Source organism: Chiloscyllium punctatum, chromosome 16 (genome assembly GCF_047496795.1).
Source record: "Chiloscyllium punctatum isolate Juve2018m chromosome 16, sChiPun1.3, whole genome shotgun sequence".
In the NCBI taxonomy this organism is placed as follows: Eukaryota; Metazoa; Chordata; class Chondrichthyes; order Orectolobiformes; family Hemiscylliidae; genus Chiloscyllium; species Chiloscyllium punctatum.
In genome coordinates this window covers 41,650,850-41,670,610 of record NC_092754.1, presented here as the reverse complement: position 1 = coordinate 41,670,610, position 19,761 = coordinate 41,650,850, and the positions used below count along the sequence as shown (strand labels likewise).

The following is a 19,761-nucleotide window of genomic DNA, read 5'->3' as shown; positions in this document are numbered from 1 at the left end:
ACAGGGCCAAGATTCAGAACTACAATACAGTTGAGCACGTAAACTAAGTGAGACTTCAGTACTGTACTGATGGATTGCTGCATGACGATTATTGAATAATGGCGATCCCTGAGCAGGACAGATTGAGAGAATTAGTAAAACATATGAGCTTCATAAATAGAGGCATGTAGTCGAAAGGCAGCAGGGATGTTAAAATGCACCTTCATAAAAAGCTGAATAGCCCACAACTAGAATATTGTGTCCAGTTAGAGTCATAGAGATGTACAGCATGGAAACAGACCCTTGGGTCCAACCCGTCCACGCCGACCAAATATCCCAACCCAATCTCGTCCCACCTTCCAGCACCCAGCCTATATCCCTCCAAACCCTTCCTATTCATATACCCATCCAAATGCCTCTTAAATATTGCAATTGTACCAGCCTCCACCACTTCCTCTGGCAGCTCATTCCATACACGTACCACCCTCTGTGGGAAAATGTTGCCCTGTAGGTCTCTTTTATATCTTTCCCCTCTCACCCTAAACCTATGCCCTCTAGTTCTGGACTCCCCGACCCCATGGAAAAGACTTTGCCTATTTACCCTATCCATACCCCTCATAATTCTGTAAACCACTATAAGGTCACCCCTCAGCCTCCAACACTCTCGGGAAAACAGTCCCAGTCTGTTCAGTCTCTCCCCATAACTCAAATCCTCCAACATCCTTGTAACATCCTTGTAAATCTTTTCTGAATACTTTCAAGTTTCACAACATCTTTCCGGTAGGAAGGAGGCCAGAATTGCACACAATATTCCAACAGTGGCCTAACCAATGTCCTGTAGCCGCATCATGACCTCCCAACTCCTGTACTCAATACTCTGACCAAGAAAGGAAAGCATACCAAATGTCCACTTCACTATCCTATCTACCTGCGACTCCACTTTCAAGGAGCTATGAACCTGTACTCCAAGGTCTCTTTGTTCAGCAACACTCCCTAGGACCTTACCATTAAGTGTATAAGTCCTGCTAAGATTTGCTTTCCCAAAATGCAGCACCTCACATTTATCTGAATTAAACTCCATCTGCCACTTCTCAGCCCATTGGCCCAGCTGGTCCAGATCCTGTTGTAATCTGAGGTAACCCTCTTCATTGTCCACTTCACCTCCAATTTTGGTGTCATCTGCAAACTTACTAACTGTACCTCTTATGCTCGCATCCAAATCATTTATGTAAATGACAGAAAGTAGAGGACTCAGCACTGATCTTTGTGGCACCCCACTGGTCACAGGCCTCCAGTCTGAAAAACAACCCTCCACCACCACCCTCCGTCTTCTACCTTTGAGCCAGTTCTGTATCCAAATGGCTAGTTCTCCCTGTATTCCATGAGATCTAACCTCGCTAATCAGTCTCCCATGGGGAACCTTGTCGAATGCCTTACTGAAGTCCATATAGATCACATCTATCGCTCTGCCCTCATCAATCCTCTTTGTTACTTCCTCAAAAATCTCAAGTTTGTGAGACATGATTTCCCACGCACAAAGCCGTGAGCACCTGAGGGTTTTTGAGATGATGCTGAGGAGGTTTATTCGGAATAAGTGGAGCTTTAGCTGGAAAATGAGGTTGGAAAATGTGGGGTTGTTCTTCTTGAAGCACAGGAACTGAAGAGAGATTAAACAAAAGTGTGTAAAAGTTATGAGGGGTTTAGGGGAGTAGTAATTTAGGAATTCTACAGTGTGAGAACTGAATTACTGAACTCATGGCCAACAGTGTGCCAAGGGAATGACATGTAATTTTCCATTTAATTCTATCAGAAGCACTGCAACCTTGCCCAGTAATTTTTCAGATGTTCTGGGTATTCCGTATCTTGCTCCATCAACACAATCCCATTCATTGTAAACTGCTAACGTAAACATTTTAGAGGCCAAAAAAACTGCAGATGCTGGAATCCAAGGAGAACAAGCAGGAGGCTGGACAAACACAGCAAGTCCGGTAGCATCAGGAGGTTGAGAAGTCAATGTTTCAGGTGTAACCCTTCTTCAGGACTGAGGGTGGGTGTGGGGGAGCTACTGATAAAGGGGGTGCAGGGGTAGGCTGGTGAGGTGGGGATAGATGAAGACATGTAGAGGATATGACCTGGTTGGTCAATGGGACGAATGAATTTGGTAGGTGGCTGAGAGAAGTGGAAGGGAGGGAGGAGGGGGAGGGGCTGGGAAGGGAGGTTATTTAAAATTGGAGAACTCAATGTTGAGTCCTCTGGGCTGTAGGCTGCCCAGGCAGAAGATGAGGTGTTGTTCCTCCAATTTGCGGTGTGGTTCATTGTGACAATGGGAGGAGGCCAAAGAAGGTTACATCGGAAAGGGAATGGGAAGGGGAATTAAAATTGGTGGTAACCGGGAAGTCTGGTAGGTCCTTGTGGGCCTGGCTGAGATGCTCGGTGAACCGTTTCCTAAGAGAGAGGCAAGTGAACCTCTGTCTGACCTGGAAGGACTGTTTGGGGCCATAGATGGAGGTGAAGGGGTGGTGGGCTGGCAAGTTTGGCATCTTTCACAGTTGCAGGGGAAGGCAACATGGGGTTGGTGCGGGGGCTTGTGGGGAGAGTGGTGCAAACCAAGGATTAGTGAAGGGAACAGTCCTTGCAGAAGGCAGAGAGGGGTGTGGAGGGGAAGGTTTTGTTGGTGGTGGGGTCTAATTGGAGTGGGCAATAATGTTTAAAGGTGATGCTTTATTATTTATTGGTATCTGCTATAAGTCTGTTCTCAGCCTATCTGGCTAATCTCCCATTAAATTCACAAGTCTTAATCATACTCTGAATGTTCACGCATTGGAATCTTATTAACTATCTTCTGGAATCCCAAAGAAGCAATATCCTTTGGATAGCTCTCATTAACAATTTCAGTTACCTTCTCGAAACATTAGGAGCAATTAGAGAGGGAAAACCAGCTAATTCTTTCCCTTCTTGATGTTTATGCTCATTAACCTTTCCGTATTGGATATGCAAAATGTACAATGCTCATTAATATTTTCTCCTGATTAATGAAAAGTTGACCGACTCACAGTATTAATGCTGTCTAGCCATAACAATCTCGGTATTCAGAACTGTCTTCGTTATAAAACTGCTCGACCACTGCAGTTACACAGCACTTCTCACGGAATAAATACTTGCCACTCAACTACAGTCAAAATCTAAGCTGAACGGTGAAGCAGACAGACATAAAATGGATAAAAGATAGTGCAAATCATATGATGTGAAGAATGCTGTGTTACGTACAGGTGGAAGGAAGCACTGAGACGGAGAATTTGACCTCCTGTGTTCCGTGGACATTCTGTGCGCGGCAGATGTAATCACCGACATCAGTTGAACTCATACGAAGGATGCGTAGCACACGGCCGTGTACCTAGAGCATCAAGAGGAAAATCACAGCCTGTTACTCACTCTCCCCCACGCTGCTTTCAGCATTCAGAAAGATACAGAGTGGTGGATTTCCCCTGACTTTTCATTCATGGTAAGAGATTTCAAGAATGGAAAAGGGAAACAAGAAAAACACATGGACAATGGCCAATCTGGAAGCTATCTCCTACCTGGTGATTGGATGTTAGAGAGCCAGCTGCCCTGTGCCATGTGATCCTGGGTTCTGGTTGACCTGTGACCTGGCAGTGTAACTCCAGCATTTCCCCCTCCCTTACTGAGGTGGGGGAGGGGTGAACCATCACTGTGGGGGCCGTTCCTTGATCTGTGTGGAAAGACCAGAATGAGTCAATCAATCAGAAATGAACAAGACAGATCCTATCATTTACCGGATTTATTTCTTGTCCTGGTATTCACTTCAACCATTTGTGTACATTTTAAATTATTTTATCTGAGGTCATCTGGTGCAATGGTTTAGGCAAAGTTACCATGTCAGTGCTGTACTGGTGGAGCCTTCATCGTCATTATTGAGTAATGGTACATTGTTGGTTCCAAATCATTGACACAGTGTAAGATATATTTTCAGATATTACACATCTGTTTGCCTTTTTGGTTACTTTCAATGTCCTTTTGCTGATTTCCAAAACCTTCCCAATGATCATTCTGGACAGCAGGAGGATTTGTTTTGGTGGAAGTGCATACTGACAGTGGGACAATGTGTGGAGAATCCATGTCATCAGGGGAGATTAGAATGTCACAATAATTAACAAGGAGAAGTAAAATATCTTTTCCTAGCGGGTAAATAGCAAGCAAAGGAAGGAGGGCAATGGAAATGATAAATGGTTGGAGGTGCACATCAGGGGGAGACTATCTAATGAATACATTGTATTGGGAATTATTAAGGAAGAGAATACTGATTCAACATCAGTGGAGAGAGAGATATGGTAGAGGTGACAGACAGGGTGAAAATTGATGGGCAGGATATATTAGAAAGGCAGGCTATGCTTCATGTGGATTAGTTACCAGGACGAGATGGCTATAAGTGAAGTAGGGATGGAGATGGTAAAAGAGTTTGTGATCATTATCCAAACCTCTTTCAACATAGGGGGTATGTGGCAGAGTGGCAAATATGACCCCCTCATTCAAGAAAGTTTCTTAATGGTCGGTAATATTTAGTCAGGAAAAAAGAATCAGCAGGTACCTGGAGGGGTTTGTGTTCAATAACGAAGTCAGCAGGGATTCGTAAAAGGCAGACTTGCGCTTGATCAGACTAATTACATGTTTTGATTAAGTAGCAGAATGTTGTTGAAAGGAAAGCAGTGGGTCTTGTCTTTTAAGAAAGTGTGAGATGAAGAACCACATAAAAGGCTGCTGACAAAACAAGCTCAGGGACTAGAACCGTCAATATCAGCTGAGATAAAAAAAGAAAATCTGAACAAAGGGCAGAATGGAAGATGACAAATTGCATGAGGTCCCCAGGTTTCAGGGTTAAGATCACTACTACTTTATTTTGTTACATGTAAGCAACTTAGATACTGGAATTCAGAACAAAACCTCAACATTTACTATTGGAGCTGTGAGGATTATGTCAATTGACTGCAGCCGACCAACGACAGGTTTGGAGAAAGGGTAGGTAAGTGGCAAGTGAAGGTTAATATAAACAAGTGAGGTGAGATGCATTTTGGCAGAAGAGATGAGGAAAGGCAAGTTATGCATAATGCCACAGTTCCTATGGAGTTAACTACAAATACTAGCTTGATGAGGGACTACACCTTACCTTCTGCATGGGAACTTCACAGCCTCAAGCTCTCAACAATGAATTCTATACTTTCAGAAACTGATTGCACTATGTCTGTTCAGCATTTTTCTTACATTCTGTACCCCCTCACACCCTCATCTTGTCAGTTCTGAAGTCAGGGTCACTGGACCGGAAACATTAACTCTGCTTTCTTTTCACAGATGCTTCCAGACCTACTGAGTCTCTCCAACAATTTCTGTTTATGTTGTGAAATAACTCCAGAGGCCATTATCCATTACCAAATCACTCTTTACTTACACATGGACAGGCCTTGAATTTAGTATTGCCTCATTCAGAGTCAGGCACTAGAGTGTCTCATTACAATCACTACACTTTCCAGCATCCACAATTCTTTGTTTTATTGTCTTGTCTTGTTTAATTTGTTCTTTAGAGGACCCATTCATGTTACATCTATTTTATTTTTTTTTCACATCATTAAGAGCCCCTTTGTCTTGCTCCTCCTCTTCTGTCAACTGTATAAAAAAAATCATTTTTCAACACCTTTCAGTTATGAAGAAGTCACAGTGGACCTGAAACATTAACTCTGTTTATCTCTGCTTTTATTCCAATATTCATTACCATCTTTTCCTGATTAAATTTGGTTAACGGTCCTACATTGTTGTTAGTATTTTCAACAACTCACTCAATTTATCCCACTCACACTGTAGCATTACTGCATTATCTTCACAGCTCACCCTCCCACCCAGCTTTGTGTCATCTGCAAAGTTGGAAATGTTGCATTTAGTTCCCTCAGTTAAATCATTAATATGTATTGTGAATACCTGGAGTCCTAGCACCGATCCCACAAGTTACTGATTGCCACTCAGAAAAAAACTTGTATGTTCCTACTCTTTGTTTCCTGTCTGCTAACCAGTCCTCTATTCATGTCACTATATTACCCATTAATAGATAAAAGGCAGCACAACTGAAATCTGTGAAGAATGCTGTGTTACGTACAGGTGGAAGGAAGCACTGAGACGGAGAATTTGACCTCCTGTGTTCCGTGGACATTCTGTGCGCGGCAGATGTAATCACCGACATCAGTTGAACTCATACGAAGGATGCGTAGCACACGGCCATGTACCTAGAGCATCAAGAGGAAAATCACAGCCTGTTACTCACTCTCCCCCATGCTGCTTTCAGCATTCAGAAAGATACAGAGTGGTAGATTTCCCCTTACTTTTCATTCATGGTTAGAGATTTGAAGAATGGAAAAGGGAAACAAGAAAAACACATGGACAATGGCCAATCTGGAAGCTCTCTCCTACCTGGTGATTAGATGTTAGAGAGCCTGCCGCCCTGTACCATGTGATCCGGGGTTCTGGTTGACCTGTGACCTGGCAGTGTAACTCCAGCATTTCCCCCTCCCTTACTGAGGTGGAGGAGGGGTGAACCATCACTGTGGGGGCCGTTCCTTGATCTGTGTGGAAAGACCAGAATGAGCCAATCAATCAGAAATGGACGAGACAGATCCTATTAATAACGAATGTATTTCTTGTCCTGGTATTTACTTCAATCATTTGTGTACATTTTCAAAAATATTTCAATTGACTTTTCATCTGTGGCCATCTGGAGCAAAGTCCACAATTGTCTTTTAACTGACAGTGTGCAATCTTGAATTGGCTGGTTTCCCCTTAGCTTCTGGACCAGGGCTGCAATAAGGAACCCTACTCATGACTGACACAATATCAAAGTTGAGACCTGAACATTATTTTGATAGAACGCATGATGTTTTATTAGTTACTTCCCAATGCAGTCAAAAGTCCAGCCAACTTCGGAAAATGAAAATGAAGTAACCATTCAATCTCAACACAAAAGAACCTAAGATACAGAAAGAACTGGCCTGAAACACTACAAGGAGGTTACAATACTTAACATCATCAGGACTACTTAAACCACAATTTCCCATCCTATTTGTATCCAGACCAGAGTGACTCCAAGGGGTGGAGCCCAAGTTACCATGCAGCCAAAGGATAAAAATCAGGCTTGTATCCTTTGGAATGAGGGCTCTGGTGGAAGTGGATTCTTCCTGTGAGATCAGATCCAATTAGGTTACAGTTAACCTACCAGTAGTTTAACTGGGTGAACGTTAGTTTTCAAATATGGGTTTTGGCACAAATTGCTGGAGAAACTCAGCAGCTCCAGCAGCCTCTGTGGGAAGAAAGCAGAGTTAACGTTTTGAGTCCAGCGACTCTTCATCAGAACCATGTTGAATCCGTTGGGGATTTCTCAATCTTTGTGACATTGTCACCAAACTTAAGACAGATTATGCTCAGCTCCCTTTGCCAAGTCATCATTATAGATTTAAAATAAAATAGACTCATGCATTGATTCTTGTGGAACCCGATTAGTTGTACCCTGCCTTTTTGTAAATAGTCCATTTATTCCCACACACTGTTTACATGCATTAAACCCTAAATCCATATTAATATATTATCATAGGTCTTAGACTTCTGCTTGTGTGGCATCTTATTGAATGCCTTTTGACAATCCAAATATGCTGCATTAACTAGTTTGCCCTGCTAATCTATCTTCAAGAGCCTCTCATAGATTGTCAAATAGGATTGCCTTTCTGTAAGCATGTGCTGACTCCACTAATTATCATGGTTTTCTAAGTGCTCTGAAATCACATTGCCAATGATAAATTCTAGCTTTCCCCTGCATTACTGATGGCAGGGTAACAGGTCTATAATTCCTTGCTTTATCTCTCCTTCCTTTTTTTTTGAACAGTAAGCTTTGACCCACATTCCAGAATCTAGATGATTGAAACAGACAGTTTAATGTATATAAAACTTCACAATCCTGAGATTTTTGACAGGTGGTGACAAACAGTCAACCCACTGTCAGCACAGAAGCTCCTGTCATTGCCTGCAGCGTGGAAAACTTGCAGATTCCTCGCAAGTCTTTGTAATGTCTTCCTTTTGTTGCTATAGTAACCAAGCCACACAGACTCATTCTTCACCTTAAATTATAGACACCAATCCAAAGCACAAGTCGTCTCCTGTAAAACTCTTTTGGAACATAATATGCCCATTTAAATGCAAATTTTCATTCTTTGTTTGCAAATGAGTTCACAGAATTTTTTTCAAAATTCATTCACAGGATGAGGGCATCATTGGCTAGGCAGCATTCATTGCCCATACCTAAGTGGTCAGAGGGCAGTTAAGAGTCAACCACATTGCTGTGGGTCTGCAGTTACATGTAGGCCAGACCAGGTAAGGAGAGCAGCTTCCTTCCCTGAAGGACATTAGTGATCCAGATTGTTTTTTTCCAACAATCGACAATGGATTTATGGCCATCATTAGATTCTTCTGGATTTTTATTGAATTCAAATTCCACTGTTTGCCATGGCAGGATTCGAACCCAGATCCCCAGAACATTTTATAGGTCTCTGGATTAACAGGCCATTGTCTCCCCCATTGTCCATGAGGCAGATATTCTAAGACAGTCGTTGGTTGTTGCAGAGAGAAAGAGATATAAGGAGAATCATTGGCTAGCAGAACAATGATTGTTGGGGAGAACCAATGGAAATGGGGAACTGAGTACAAGGTACTCTTTTCTCAGATTATCTGAGATTAGACATAGAGGACCTCACCTTAATAAAACCATGCTCAGTCGTAGGAAGAGGAGTAGACCTTTCAGCTTCTTGAGCCCTTCCTGTCATTTAGTGAGATAGTGTCTGATCTACAGCCACCCTAACCCTTATGACAGCATCAAGTGTGCTTCTCTGATGTTAACTATGTTCTGAGCTGACTGGATCCTGTTTCCCTAATATTGAAGCCCTAAATAGCATCACTGTTACACAATAAATTAATGTTTAACTCTCAGCTGTAGTTCAGAGTGGGTACAAGAATAAACCAAATGGCAATAAAGTGAATCAAGCAAAGTGTAAGTCAGATGCTGAAAGAATGACCGGGTTACATACTGGATGAAGTGGAAGTGACTGATACAGAGAACTTGACCTCTCGTGTTCCAACTTCATTTTCTGCACGGCAGATGTAATCCCCGATGTCAGAAGGAGTCATGTGAAGAATGCGCAGCACAGGGCCCTGTACCTAGAGCAATAACAGAAGATTTACAGCCTCGGGCACTCGGGCTCTCCCCGGTTGTTTTCAACGATGACAAACACAATGACAATCACATTTCACAGCTGCTGCACAGGAAAGAGGGACAGCTGACATTTGATGGTGTTCTACGACTGGAGAATGGAAAACAAGACTCAAAAGGAACATCGAGCTGGAATTCGCTATCCACAAGGCCATCCAGTGATGAGCCAGGCGAAGATGCACAGCTATGGACTTTGGGTGAAGACTCACACTGAGTATACTTGCAATGCTCCTCTAAATTGTGGATTCACAGGTAAAGATACAGGTTATACTGGCAGCTTGATGTTGATACTAGCTGTATGATTGGGAGTTAATGTTTGGGTGTTCAAGGTGGTTTCATGCAGTGCTCTGATGCATCCGAGCAGTTAAACATTTTGTTGGCCAGAACAAAGGCAGTCGCTGTGAACTGAAGTTACCCGAGCCCCAGCTGCTGGCTCAAGACATTTTGAGCTGGTTCAGCTCTGAGAGATGACATAAGGGGGACATCTTTATTCGGAGGACAATCAATGAAATAATCCGAAAGGTGTTCTGGGAGTGAGCCCGCAGTGGAAAGACATGGCAGCACGGTGGCTCAGTGGTTAGCACTGCTGTCTCAGTGCCAGGGACCTGGGTTCGATTCCTGCCACACTGTCTGTGTGGACTTTGCACTTTCTCCCGTGTCTGCGTGGGTTTCCTCCGGGTGCTCCAGTTTCCTCCCACAGTCCAAAGATATACAGGTCAGGAGAACTGGCCATGCTAAATTGCCCATAGTGTTAGGCGCATTAGTCAGGGGTATATATAGGGTGGGGGAATGGGTCTGGGCGGGTTAATCTTCGGAGGGTCGGTGTGGACTTGTTGGGCCGAACGGCCTGTTTCCATACTGTAGGGAATCTAATCTAATCTAATCTCAAGAACATCCAGTCCAAGATGCGGCCTGAACTGGAGAAGGTTTGAGGGAACTAGGTTCGATTCCAGCCTCGGGCGACTGTCTGTGTGGAGTTTGCATTCTCCCCGTGTCTGCATGAGTTTCCTCTGGGTGCTCCGGTTTCCTCCCACAGTTCAAAGATGTGCAGGTCAGGTGAATTGGCCACACTAAACTGACCATAGTGTTAGGTGCATTAGTCAGGGGGAAAACGGGTCTGGGTGGATTACTCTTCGGAGGGTCAGTATGGACTTGTTGGGCCGAAGGACCTGTTTCTAAACTGTCGGGAATCTAATCTAACCTCAACTCCATAGAAATGTACAAGATGATGAGAGGCATAGATATGCTGGATCGCCAGAGACTTTTTCCCAGGGCGGAAATGACTATCATGAGGGGCATAATTTTAAGGTGATTGGAGGAAGGTTTAGGGGAGGTGTCAGAGGCAAGTTCATTATGCAGAGAGTGGTGGGTGCATGGAATGCACTTCCAGCAGTGGTAGTAGAGTCAGGGACATTTAAGCAACACTTGGATAGGCACATGGATGATAGTACAACGAAGGTTAGTCTGATCTTAGAGTAGGATAAAAGGTCGGCAAAAAATCGAGGGCCGAAGGGCCTGTATTGTGTTGTACTTTTCTATGTTAACAAGACACCACAGATAACGAATAAGGACAAAAGTGAAGGATTCCAGTGTGCCATCAGCAATCTTCACAAAGTCTTGGACCCCACACTTTGAAGTGTGGAAAGGACCCCAAGATCTGGGGGAAAATACGTAGCCAGTGTGAGCTTCTATTCTTGTGTATTAGCTTTTATTTTTGTTGATGGTTCTGGGAACTTGCTGTTAATTTTTTCCTAACCAAATGATGTGAACTCTATGTCGGTTTTAACTAAACTAATAAAAGTCGTGATTATTTGATAAAGACTTGACTCTTGTCCGCTTTTTTTTAAAAGAATCAAAGAATTCCCACAGTGTGGAAACAGGCCCTTCAGCCCAACAAGTCCACACCGAACCTCCGAACAGTATCCCACCCATACCCATTCCCCTATCCTGTCACTCCACTTTTACCCCTGACTAATTAACCTAATCTACACATCCCTGAACATTATGGGCAATTCAGCATGGCCAATTCACCTGACCTGCACATCTTTGGATGGAGGGAGCAAACCAGAGCACCCAGAGGAAACCCACGCAGACATGGGGAGAATATGCAAACTCCACAGTCACCCAAGGCTGGAATTGAACCCGGGTCCCTGGTGCTGTGAGGCAGCAGTGCTAACCACTGAGCCACCGTGCCAAATGGTGCCAATTACTGTTGTCGAGGGCAGTAACTGGGCAACAATTTGATCACACACTAACAAATCTCATCTATAAATAATTGTCGGTCGAAGGATAACCAGGGTTGATCTAGCACTACCTTCACCTACCTGGTGATTGGCTGAGAGAGTGCCAGCGACTTTGTACCAAGTGATCCTGGGTTGTGGGTACCCTGTGACCTGGCAGTGTAACTCCAGCATCTCTCCTTCACCTACTGAGGTACGTGAAGGGTGAACCCGTACTGTTGGGGCAGTTCTCTGGGCTGTGGAGAGCATTGAGACCACAAGAAAGTTTTAAAATGAGACAAACAGATCAAAAGATTGTCACAGACTTTATCTCTGAAAGCAACTCTTTCTGCACCAGTAACATTCAATGTAACAATAGTTGTTAAACTGAAGGATGGAAGCAAATTATTGAGCCACACTGTCACTCTGGTTTAGAAAATTTGAGAAACTACAAATTTTTTCAGTATAATACAGAAGGTTAAAGGAAGAAACTATACCAGCATGGCAAGTTTTGGTGGGTTTAAAGGGATTAACTATTTTAAGAGGCCAGTCAATTAGTAACTATTAGGCAAAAGTGAGGACTGCTGATGCTGAAAATCAGAATCCAGATTAGAGTGGTGCTGGAAAAGCACAGCAGGTCAGGCAGCATCCGAGGAGCAGGAAAATTGACATTTCGGGCATCATTCCTGATGAAGGGCTTTTCCAGCACCAGTCGAATCGAGAATCAGTAACTATTGGCAGGCCAAGGTCACCAATTCAGAAATCCAGGAACTGTGATCCTTCCTGAACAGGGTCATGTAATGGGATTTTGTTGCTATAGTGATTGTAATGAGGTCAGCCAGGTGGATCTCATAGATCTCACGGGTCCAATCAGGGAGGCCTGGCTGACAGAGAAGAACAGGAGTGTCAGAGGTTCTGTTCAATCAGAGAGCTGGATCAGTGTTAAGGACTCACCACGTGCAAATAAAGGGTAACCTGGTGACAGGATATCAGCCTCTGTGGTGTTATTTCAGTGGCCCACAAGCTCTGAGGTAGCAATGGAGCTCAGACTGAATGCGAACAGCTACAAGTCCCTCTGTGTCTTTCTCTGTTGGTGGATGTGGCCTAATTGATTGATCTTCGAGAGGTGACTGCTACTACCCAAAGAGCCAGCAAAAAGGTTTACTCAGGCAAATCATGCAGTTTGAACAATTCTCACCACATAGGCGAAAGTGAGTACAGTAGATGCTGGAGATTAAAGTCAAGATTGTGGTGGTGGAAAAACACAGCAGATCAGCCAGCATCCGAGCAGCAGGAGAATCAACATTTTGTGCAAAAGCCCTTAATCAGGAATTCCCACCACATCCCTGGCGGTTCCATTGCCCACTCCCCACACCCCCTGCCAATCTCACACTGACTCAGCCAACCCCACCCTTCAGCTGTAGCTAATCCCTTCCCTGGGAGTTCATATTACATCTGAGGCACTACAGTGGGGATCACTCTGCAAAAAAAGGTATGGGAAGCACTGTTGGAAGTGGTCTTGAATAATGAAATTTGATTTCATGTTTTCTATTAATAATCTGCCATCTATCACTGCCTCATCACTGATCTGTGCCAATGCAAGATATTTTACTGATCTATACTGAATGTTCTTGTAATTGATAAGCTTTGATAACTTTAACGTGGATTCACCCAGATGTTTTGTAACATCTCTTGTACAGCACTCAACAGTAAAGAAAGGGATAGAAAGCATCCAATGTTACTCAGAAACAGTGGGTGGTTACATACGGAAATCACTGGAGCTGACTGACACAGAGACTGAAACTTCTTGCATTCCAAGACTGTTTTCAGCGTGACAGATATAATCCCCAGCATCAGCACGACTGGCCTGTCGAATGCGTAACACTGGGCCTTGCACCTAGAAGAGAAATCACAATATTAGAGCAGTGGGAACCATTCTCTGACACAATTAGAGGCAGTAACAAGATAGTAATGCTATTTGACCACTAATCCAAAGTCTCTGGTGACATTAGTTCAAATCTCACTAAAGCAACTAGGGGAGACTCAAATTAGTTAATTGATGAACACATCTGAAAATAAATAGTGATGTAATTAGTAAGGATCATGGAACAACTAAATTGTTCTTCTGGTTTACTGTCACCCTTAACAGGAGGGAATTTGCCATCTTTATATAGTCTGACTCACAGCAACGTAGTCAACTGTTAAAACCCCTTAATATGGCCAAACCACTTTGTTGTAGCAAACCGTTACAGTAAAAGCATTGTGGGTGGATGATGGCAGAACAACTCACCACCATCTCATCCAGGGAAATTAGAAACTGGCAATAAATAGTGATCTTACCAGTGACGTCCCTAGAACAAACAACCAAAGAACTGGGCTGCTCTGAGCACTCAAGCCTTGTACTGCCAGGTTCACCATAAGGATGTCACTCATCAATCTGAACATCAACACTTCCTGGAGTCTGATATTTGAATAATAAACAAAAGTGTAAAGGATGAAACTGGCTGGGATTCCCACGTTTGATTTTTGCCAAGAGACCCAGAGAGGGAAAGAACAATACAGCATAGGAACAGGCCTTTCAGCCCTCCATGTCTGAGCTGACACATTTGGCCTTTCCATTCTGAAATTGTCTTCACTTACAGGACCTGTTTACCTCTATTATGTTCCTATTTACGCATTCATTCAGGCGCTTCTTAAATGCTGCTATGGTGTCTACTTTCACCACCTCCTCTGGTTCCAGACACTCACCACCGTTTAGGTGAAAAATGTACCTCACGCATTTCTTTTAAACATCTCCCCCACCCTCCCCCAAGTCCCATAGTAATTGCTCCACCCTGGGAAAAAGCTTCATTCTTGCCACTCTATCTAAGCCACTCACAATCTTATAAACTTTTATCAGGCTGCTCCTCAACCTCCTGCATTCCAGTTAAAACAAACCCAGCCTATCCAACTTTTCTTCATAGGTAAAATCCCCCATACTAGGCAATCCTGGTAAACCTTTTCTGTACCCTCTCCAAAGCATCCATATCTTTCTGGCAGTGTGGTGACCAGAACTGTGTGCTATAGTCCAAGTGTGACCTAACTAAAGTTCTATAAAGCTGCAGCATAACTTGTCTAACTTTATACTCAATGACCCCTCAATAAAGGCAAACATGCCAAAAGCCTTCTTTAATACATTATTTACCTGTGCAGTCACCTTCAGTAATCTGTGGACTGGCACTCCCAGATCCCTCTGATATCAATACGCTGAAGGGTTCTGCCATTCGCTGTATAAATTCCACCTGTACTTGACCTTCCAAAATGCACCAGCTCACATCTGTCCAGATTAAACTCTATCTGTCATTTTTCTGCTTGGGCCTCCAACTGCTCCATACCCTGTTATATCCTCTGACAATCCTCCCCACTATCCAGAACTCTACCAATCTTTGTATCATCTGCAAACTTAATAATTAGACGAGTTATATTTTCCTCTAATTCATTTATGTAGATCACAAACAGCAGGAGTCGCAGTATTTATCTCTGTGGAACACCAGTAATCACAACCCTCCATTCTGAAAAGCATCTATCCACCATTACCCTCTGCCTCCTATGACTAAGCCAGTTCTGTATCCATCTTGCCAGCTCACCCCTCACCCTTGATACCATGCGACTTCACCTTTTGCACCAGTCTGCCATGAGGGACCTTGTCAAAGGCTTTACTGAAGTCTATGTCGACACCATTAATAGCTTTTCCAACATCAATCATCTTCATCACCTCCTCAAAAAACTCTAAGTTAGCGAGGCATGACCTTCCCCACACAAAACCATGCTGTCTATCGCTAATAAGTCTATTTATTTCTAAATGCGTATAGATCTTGTCCCTGATAATCTTTTCCAATGATTTCCCTTCCTGGAAAGGGTATTTCAAGATGTTAGAGTGTCCCACAGCTCTCAAGTGTGGTTGCTGCTGTAGGAAGTTGTAATGTAGGAAGTGATGCAGCCAATTTGCACACATTAAGCTCCACAAAAGCAACATGATAAATTGCCAGATTCTCTGTGCTGCTGATATTAATTAAGATTTGAACATCGATTATGACTCTGGGAGAATTCTCATCATCTTCCACAAAGATCTCCATGGATGTTCCTTCTTTAATCCATCCCCAATGTAGATTTTACAATATCGTACCTGGTGATTAGATGTTAGGTAGCCACTTCTCTTGCGCCATGTGATCTTGGGTCGAGGATCCCCCGTCACATGACAGTACAATTCAAGTATGTTTCCCTCTGTGACTGAGGCAGGGGAGGGATGAATTTGGATTACTGGTACCGATCCTTCTGCTGTGGGCAGAGGAGACATCAGAAACAAACAGATCAAAACATGGCAGAAAGAAATACCTCCAGAAAATGAAAATAACAGTAGGCATGATAAGTTAAGCACAGTTCGAGATGGCTTGCACCAGTCACATTATTCTTCCAATACAATTCAACTGATTTACCAATGTCCTGTAGGGAAGGAAATCTTCCAACCTTATCTGGTCTGGCCAACATGTGACACCAAAGCAACATGGCTGACTCTGAACTGCCTTCTGAAATGACACAGCAAACCGCCAAGCTTGAGGGCAATTAAGGAAGGGAAATAAATACTGACTTTGCCAGAAATGGCCACCTCCCGTGAAAATTAAAACAAAAGAAAAGTGAGGTGTCTGAAAAATTCCTACATGCTACAGGCACCTACTATGTGCACATACCACACATTAAATCAGTCATATTTGGGAAAGTCTGAACAAAAGCAAATATATTTTAATGATATGCTTATTTTAGAAAATAACATTTTGGAAGACTGAATAATTTCTAAGTCAGCATTTTGATGGTGACACAACGTTTAAAATGGATTTATGAAGGTTAAGTTCATGGTGAAGTAGATGAGCAGTACGTGGCAGCTCATTTACAATGAAATAATTCTGCCTTCTAAAACTTTCTAAACTTTAAGCTCGCAAATTAATGCATTAGTCTTCTAATATTCAAAGGTCAAAATTCCAGGTAATGATTTGGAGTAAAAAAAACTGGCAATGAGCACTGTTAACAGAAGGTTTCAATGGGTGATTACCATTCAGAAATTAAAGGTACAGAGGTAGATTCATTTGAAGATAAACCAGGAAGAGGGAAGGACGTCTTGTTTTATGATACATTATAGATTATAAAACCACCACATCTGTAAAAGGTAAACATTTCAGCTTGTGGAGAAACTCTTATAGCAATTACACAGTATAAAGTTATCCTTTAACAACCACAAAACCCACTGCAAGAAGAAAGAGAAAAGATAACATTAACAAGTGCCATGTGGTCACTGAGTAATACAGCACAGAAAGAGATGCTTTGATCCAACCAGTCCATGCCGAACATAATCCCAAGCTAAACTAGTCCCACCTGCCTGCTCCTGGCCCATATTCCTCCAAACTTTTTCTATTTGTGCACTTATCCAAATATCCTGTAAAACGATTACAGAAGGAACCTCCAGGAATAAACTCTCTTGACCAGACTCAAGCCCACAAATGGAAAATATTGAGGTGAAGTAAATGGCCAAGAAAAAACATGGTAGATAAAGTTAAATTATTTCCACTAGTTGGAGATTCAGAACCAGGGGGTACAGTCTGAGAACTAATGACAGACCATTCAGGAGCGAGGTTAGGAAGTGCCTCTACACACCAGGGATGGTAGATGCTTGGAACTCTCTTCCAAAAATGACTGTAGATGCAAATTAGTTGTTAATTTTCAATTTGAGATAGATAAAGTTATAGGGATTATAGGTAGGTATAGATTATAGCAATGGTATTAAGGGATATGGGCCAAAGGTATGTGGAGTTGGGCCACAAATCAGCCATGATCTCAGCGAAGGGGAGAACAGGCTGAATGAGTTAAGATTAGAGTGGTGCTGGAAAAGCACAGCAAGTCAGGCAGTAGCTGAGGAGCAGGAAATTCAATGTTTCGGGTAAAAGCCCTTCATCAGGAATTGATGGGCTGAATGGCCTATTCTTGTTTTTATGATTAAGTGAACACTAATTGGGAATTCCTAGCTTTCCTTCAGTTGAAACAGGACTTAGCCGTACCAGGTAGACCAATGACATATCTGGAGTGACTGTATTCCCCAAGGTAAGCCCATCCCTCTCTAACAAGTAACCTCCCAAGCTTTACAAGCTAAGAAGCAACTTACTTGGTGCCAGTGTGAGCCTTCATTACTGACATATAATTTGTTTTCCAGTTAGATTTGAAGACAGGCAAGTTATTAAAAAGGTGGTTCAGCTCCAAGTGATACTGAGCTTTTTAGTTACATTCTTGTACCAGAATGGGCAGGCTGCTGGTTCTGCTCATTGGCTACATCAATTATACGGATCATCTCTGTGTAGGAGACACAGCATGGCAGGTCCCTTAAAGGCTACCCATGGCCAAATATATATGGGTTATCCTCAAATAGGAAAGATCTCAAATAGCTTCTTCTGAAGTTGGAAGAGCTATTTACATGAAAAACTTGGGCACAAGAGTGAGACCAAACTCAGTTGGAGATAACTTCAGACATCAGCACAAATAAACACAACACTCTGGAAAACTGACACTTACAGGTTAACACTGAGACTTCAATGCGCCCTTCTGAGGAGCCAGCAGCATTGGTTCCCACGCACAGGTAGACACCAGCTTGGGACATAGTGATTGAAGGGATAATAAGTGTGCCGATATCTGTTCGTTCAACTTTGGCCTGAAAAATTGTTAAAGCAATGCACATCATCAGTACTGATGTTGGTAGATTCATATATCTAACTTTAATGTATGAAGAATCTTATATTTAGGTGCATTTTATCACAGTTTCCCATGATAAATATCCTGCACCTGTAAAATATAACAACTCGTCATGAACAGTACATTCAGTAATATGCTAGAAGAGATAGTTACCTATAAACACTGGCTTTACTGGGTGAAGGTTTAATTGCAAGTTGGTACACAGACAGTTTGCATAAACATAGACTTAAAGATTTATGATTCAAATATAGCAGTGGTATCGTAAAATTAGGGACTGAAGCAAAGCTTGTGCGTCAATTATCTCTGACCTCTAACCTGCTTCACCAGAACCTGGGACTTGGTCTCCAACTTCCAGGTGGCTACTTCTTTTGCCCATTTTGTTTGATTAGAGGAGGGCAACATATTCATTTGATTTAATGCTGGCCCAGCCAACAACACTCACATCCCATTAGAGAATAAATTCTGCTACACAAAGATGTCATGTAACAAATAGAATTCTTCTGTCCCATCATTATTCACTTATTGGTAACTGTGATGAACATTCAGCACATTAGCACTCTGAAACACATTTGTTCAGTAAAAGGCAGTCCTGTCAAGCACCAGTTTATTAGCGCATAAATCTTTGATAAAACAAAGCAGACCAAAGTCTCTTAAAAGCTGCAAACGACTGTTAGCATTCAAATGTTATTAGGTTATTTCACATTATTAGTGCAAAAATTTCCCAAACCACCAGGGGGTGCCCTTGCCCAGGACAGAAACATCAATGTGTGGATTTACACAGTTGAAAGTTGCTGAGTATCAGATAAACTGTGGGACTGGATACAGTATGCTTTGATAAAGAAATTCTCCAAGGTTCTTCGGAACCTACAAAACCCATGTCAACTACTGTCTCGAAGGACGAGGGGGGCAAATACATGGGAACCACCACCACTTGCAAGTTCCCCTTCAAGTCACTCACCATCCTGACTTGGAAATGTATCATGTCTCCTTCCCTGTCATTTGGTGAAAATCCTGGAATTCCCTCCCATTATAGATGTCTCTACACCAAATGGACTGTAGTTGTTCCAGAAGGCAGCTTACTGTCACCTTCTCAAGGGAAACTAGAGATGCACAATAACATCGAAGCTAGGTGCTGGAATAGGCAATCGGCCCTTCAAACCTGCACTACCATTCAATACGATCATGGCTGATCATGCAATTTCAGTATCCCATTCCTGATTTTTCTCCATATCCCGTGATCCTTTTAGCTTCAAGAGCCACGTCCAGCTCCCTCTTTGAATATATTTAATGAACTGGCTCCAACAGCTTCCTGTGGGAGAGAATTCCACAGGTTCACAATTCTCCAAGTGAAGAAATCCTTCCTCATCTGAGTCCTGAATGGCTTACCCCTTATTCTTAGAGGCGTATTCCTGAAGAAGGGCTCATGCCCGAAATGTCGATTCTCCTGCTCCTTGGATGCTGCCTGACCTGCTGCGCTTTTCC

The 19,761-nt window shown here is 42.8% G+C and overlaps 1 protein-coding gene across 14 annotated transcripts in view; it reads right to left on the bottom strand.

Annotated features, from left to right (window-relative positions):
* The window catches only part of hspg2 (heparan sulfate proteoglycan 2), a 529,465-nt gene that overhangs the window by 116,716 nt on the left and 392,988 nt on the right, over positions 1-19,761 (bottom strand). For 13 of the 14 annotated variants that reach the window (XM_072586792.1, XM_072586797.1, XM_072586800.1 and 10 more), the window contains 9 exons: positions 18,103-18,238; positions 15,674-15,825; positions 13,276-13,405; positions 11,614-11,765; positions 9,108-9,237; positions 6,451-6,602; positions 6,140-6,266; positions 3,558-3,709; positions 3,247-3,373 (listed from right to left, as the gene is read on the bottom strand). In XM_072586792.1, the coding sequence (XP_072442893.1) occupies positions 3,247-3,373; positions 3,558-3,709; positions 6,140-6,266; positions 6,451-6,602; positions 9,108-9,237; positions 11,614-11,765; positions 13,276-13,405; positions 15,674-15,825; positions 18,103-18,238 (1,258 nt within the window). The remainder of the gene's footprint in view (positions 1-3,246; positions 3,374-3,557; positions 3,710-6,139; positions 6,267-6,450; positions 6,603-9,107; positions 9,238-11,613; positions 11,766-13,275; positions 13,406-15,673; positions 15,826-18,102; positions 18,239-19,761) is intronic. The other variant, XM_072586801.1, reaches the window with a different exon arrangement.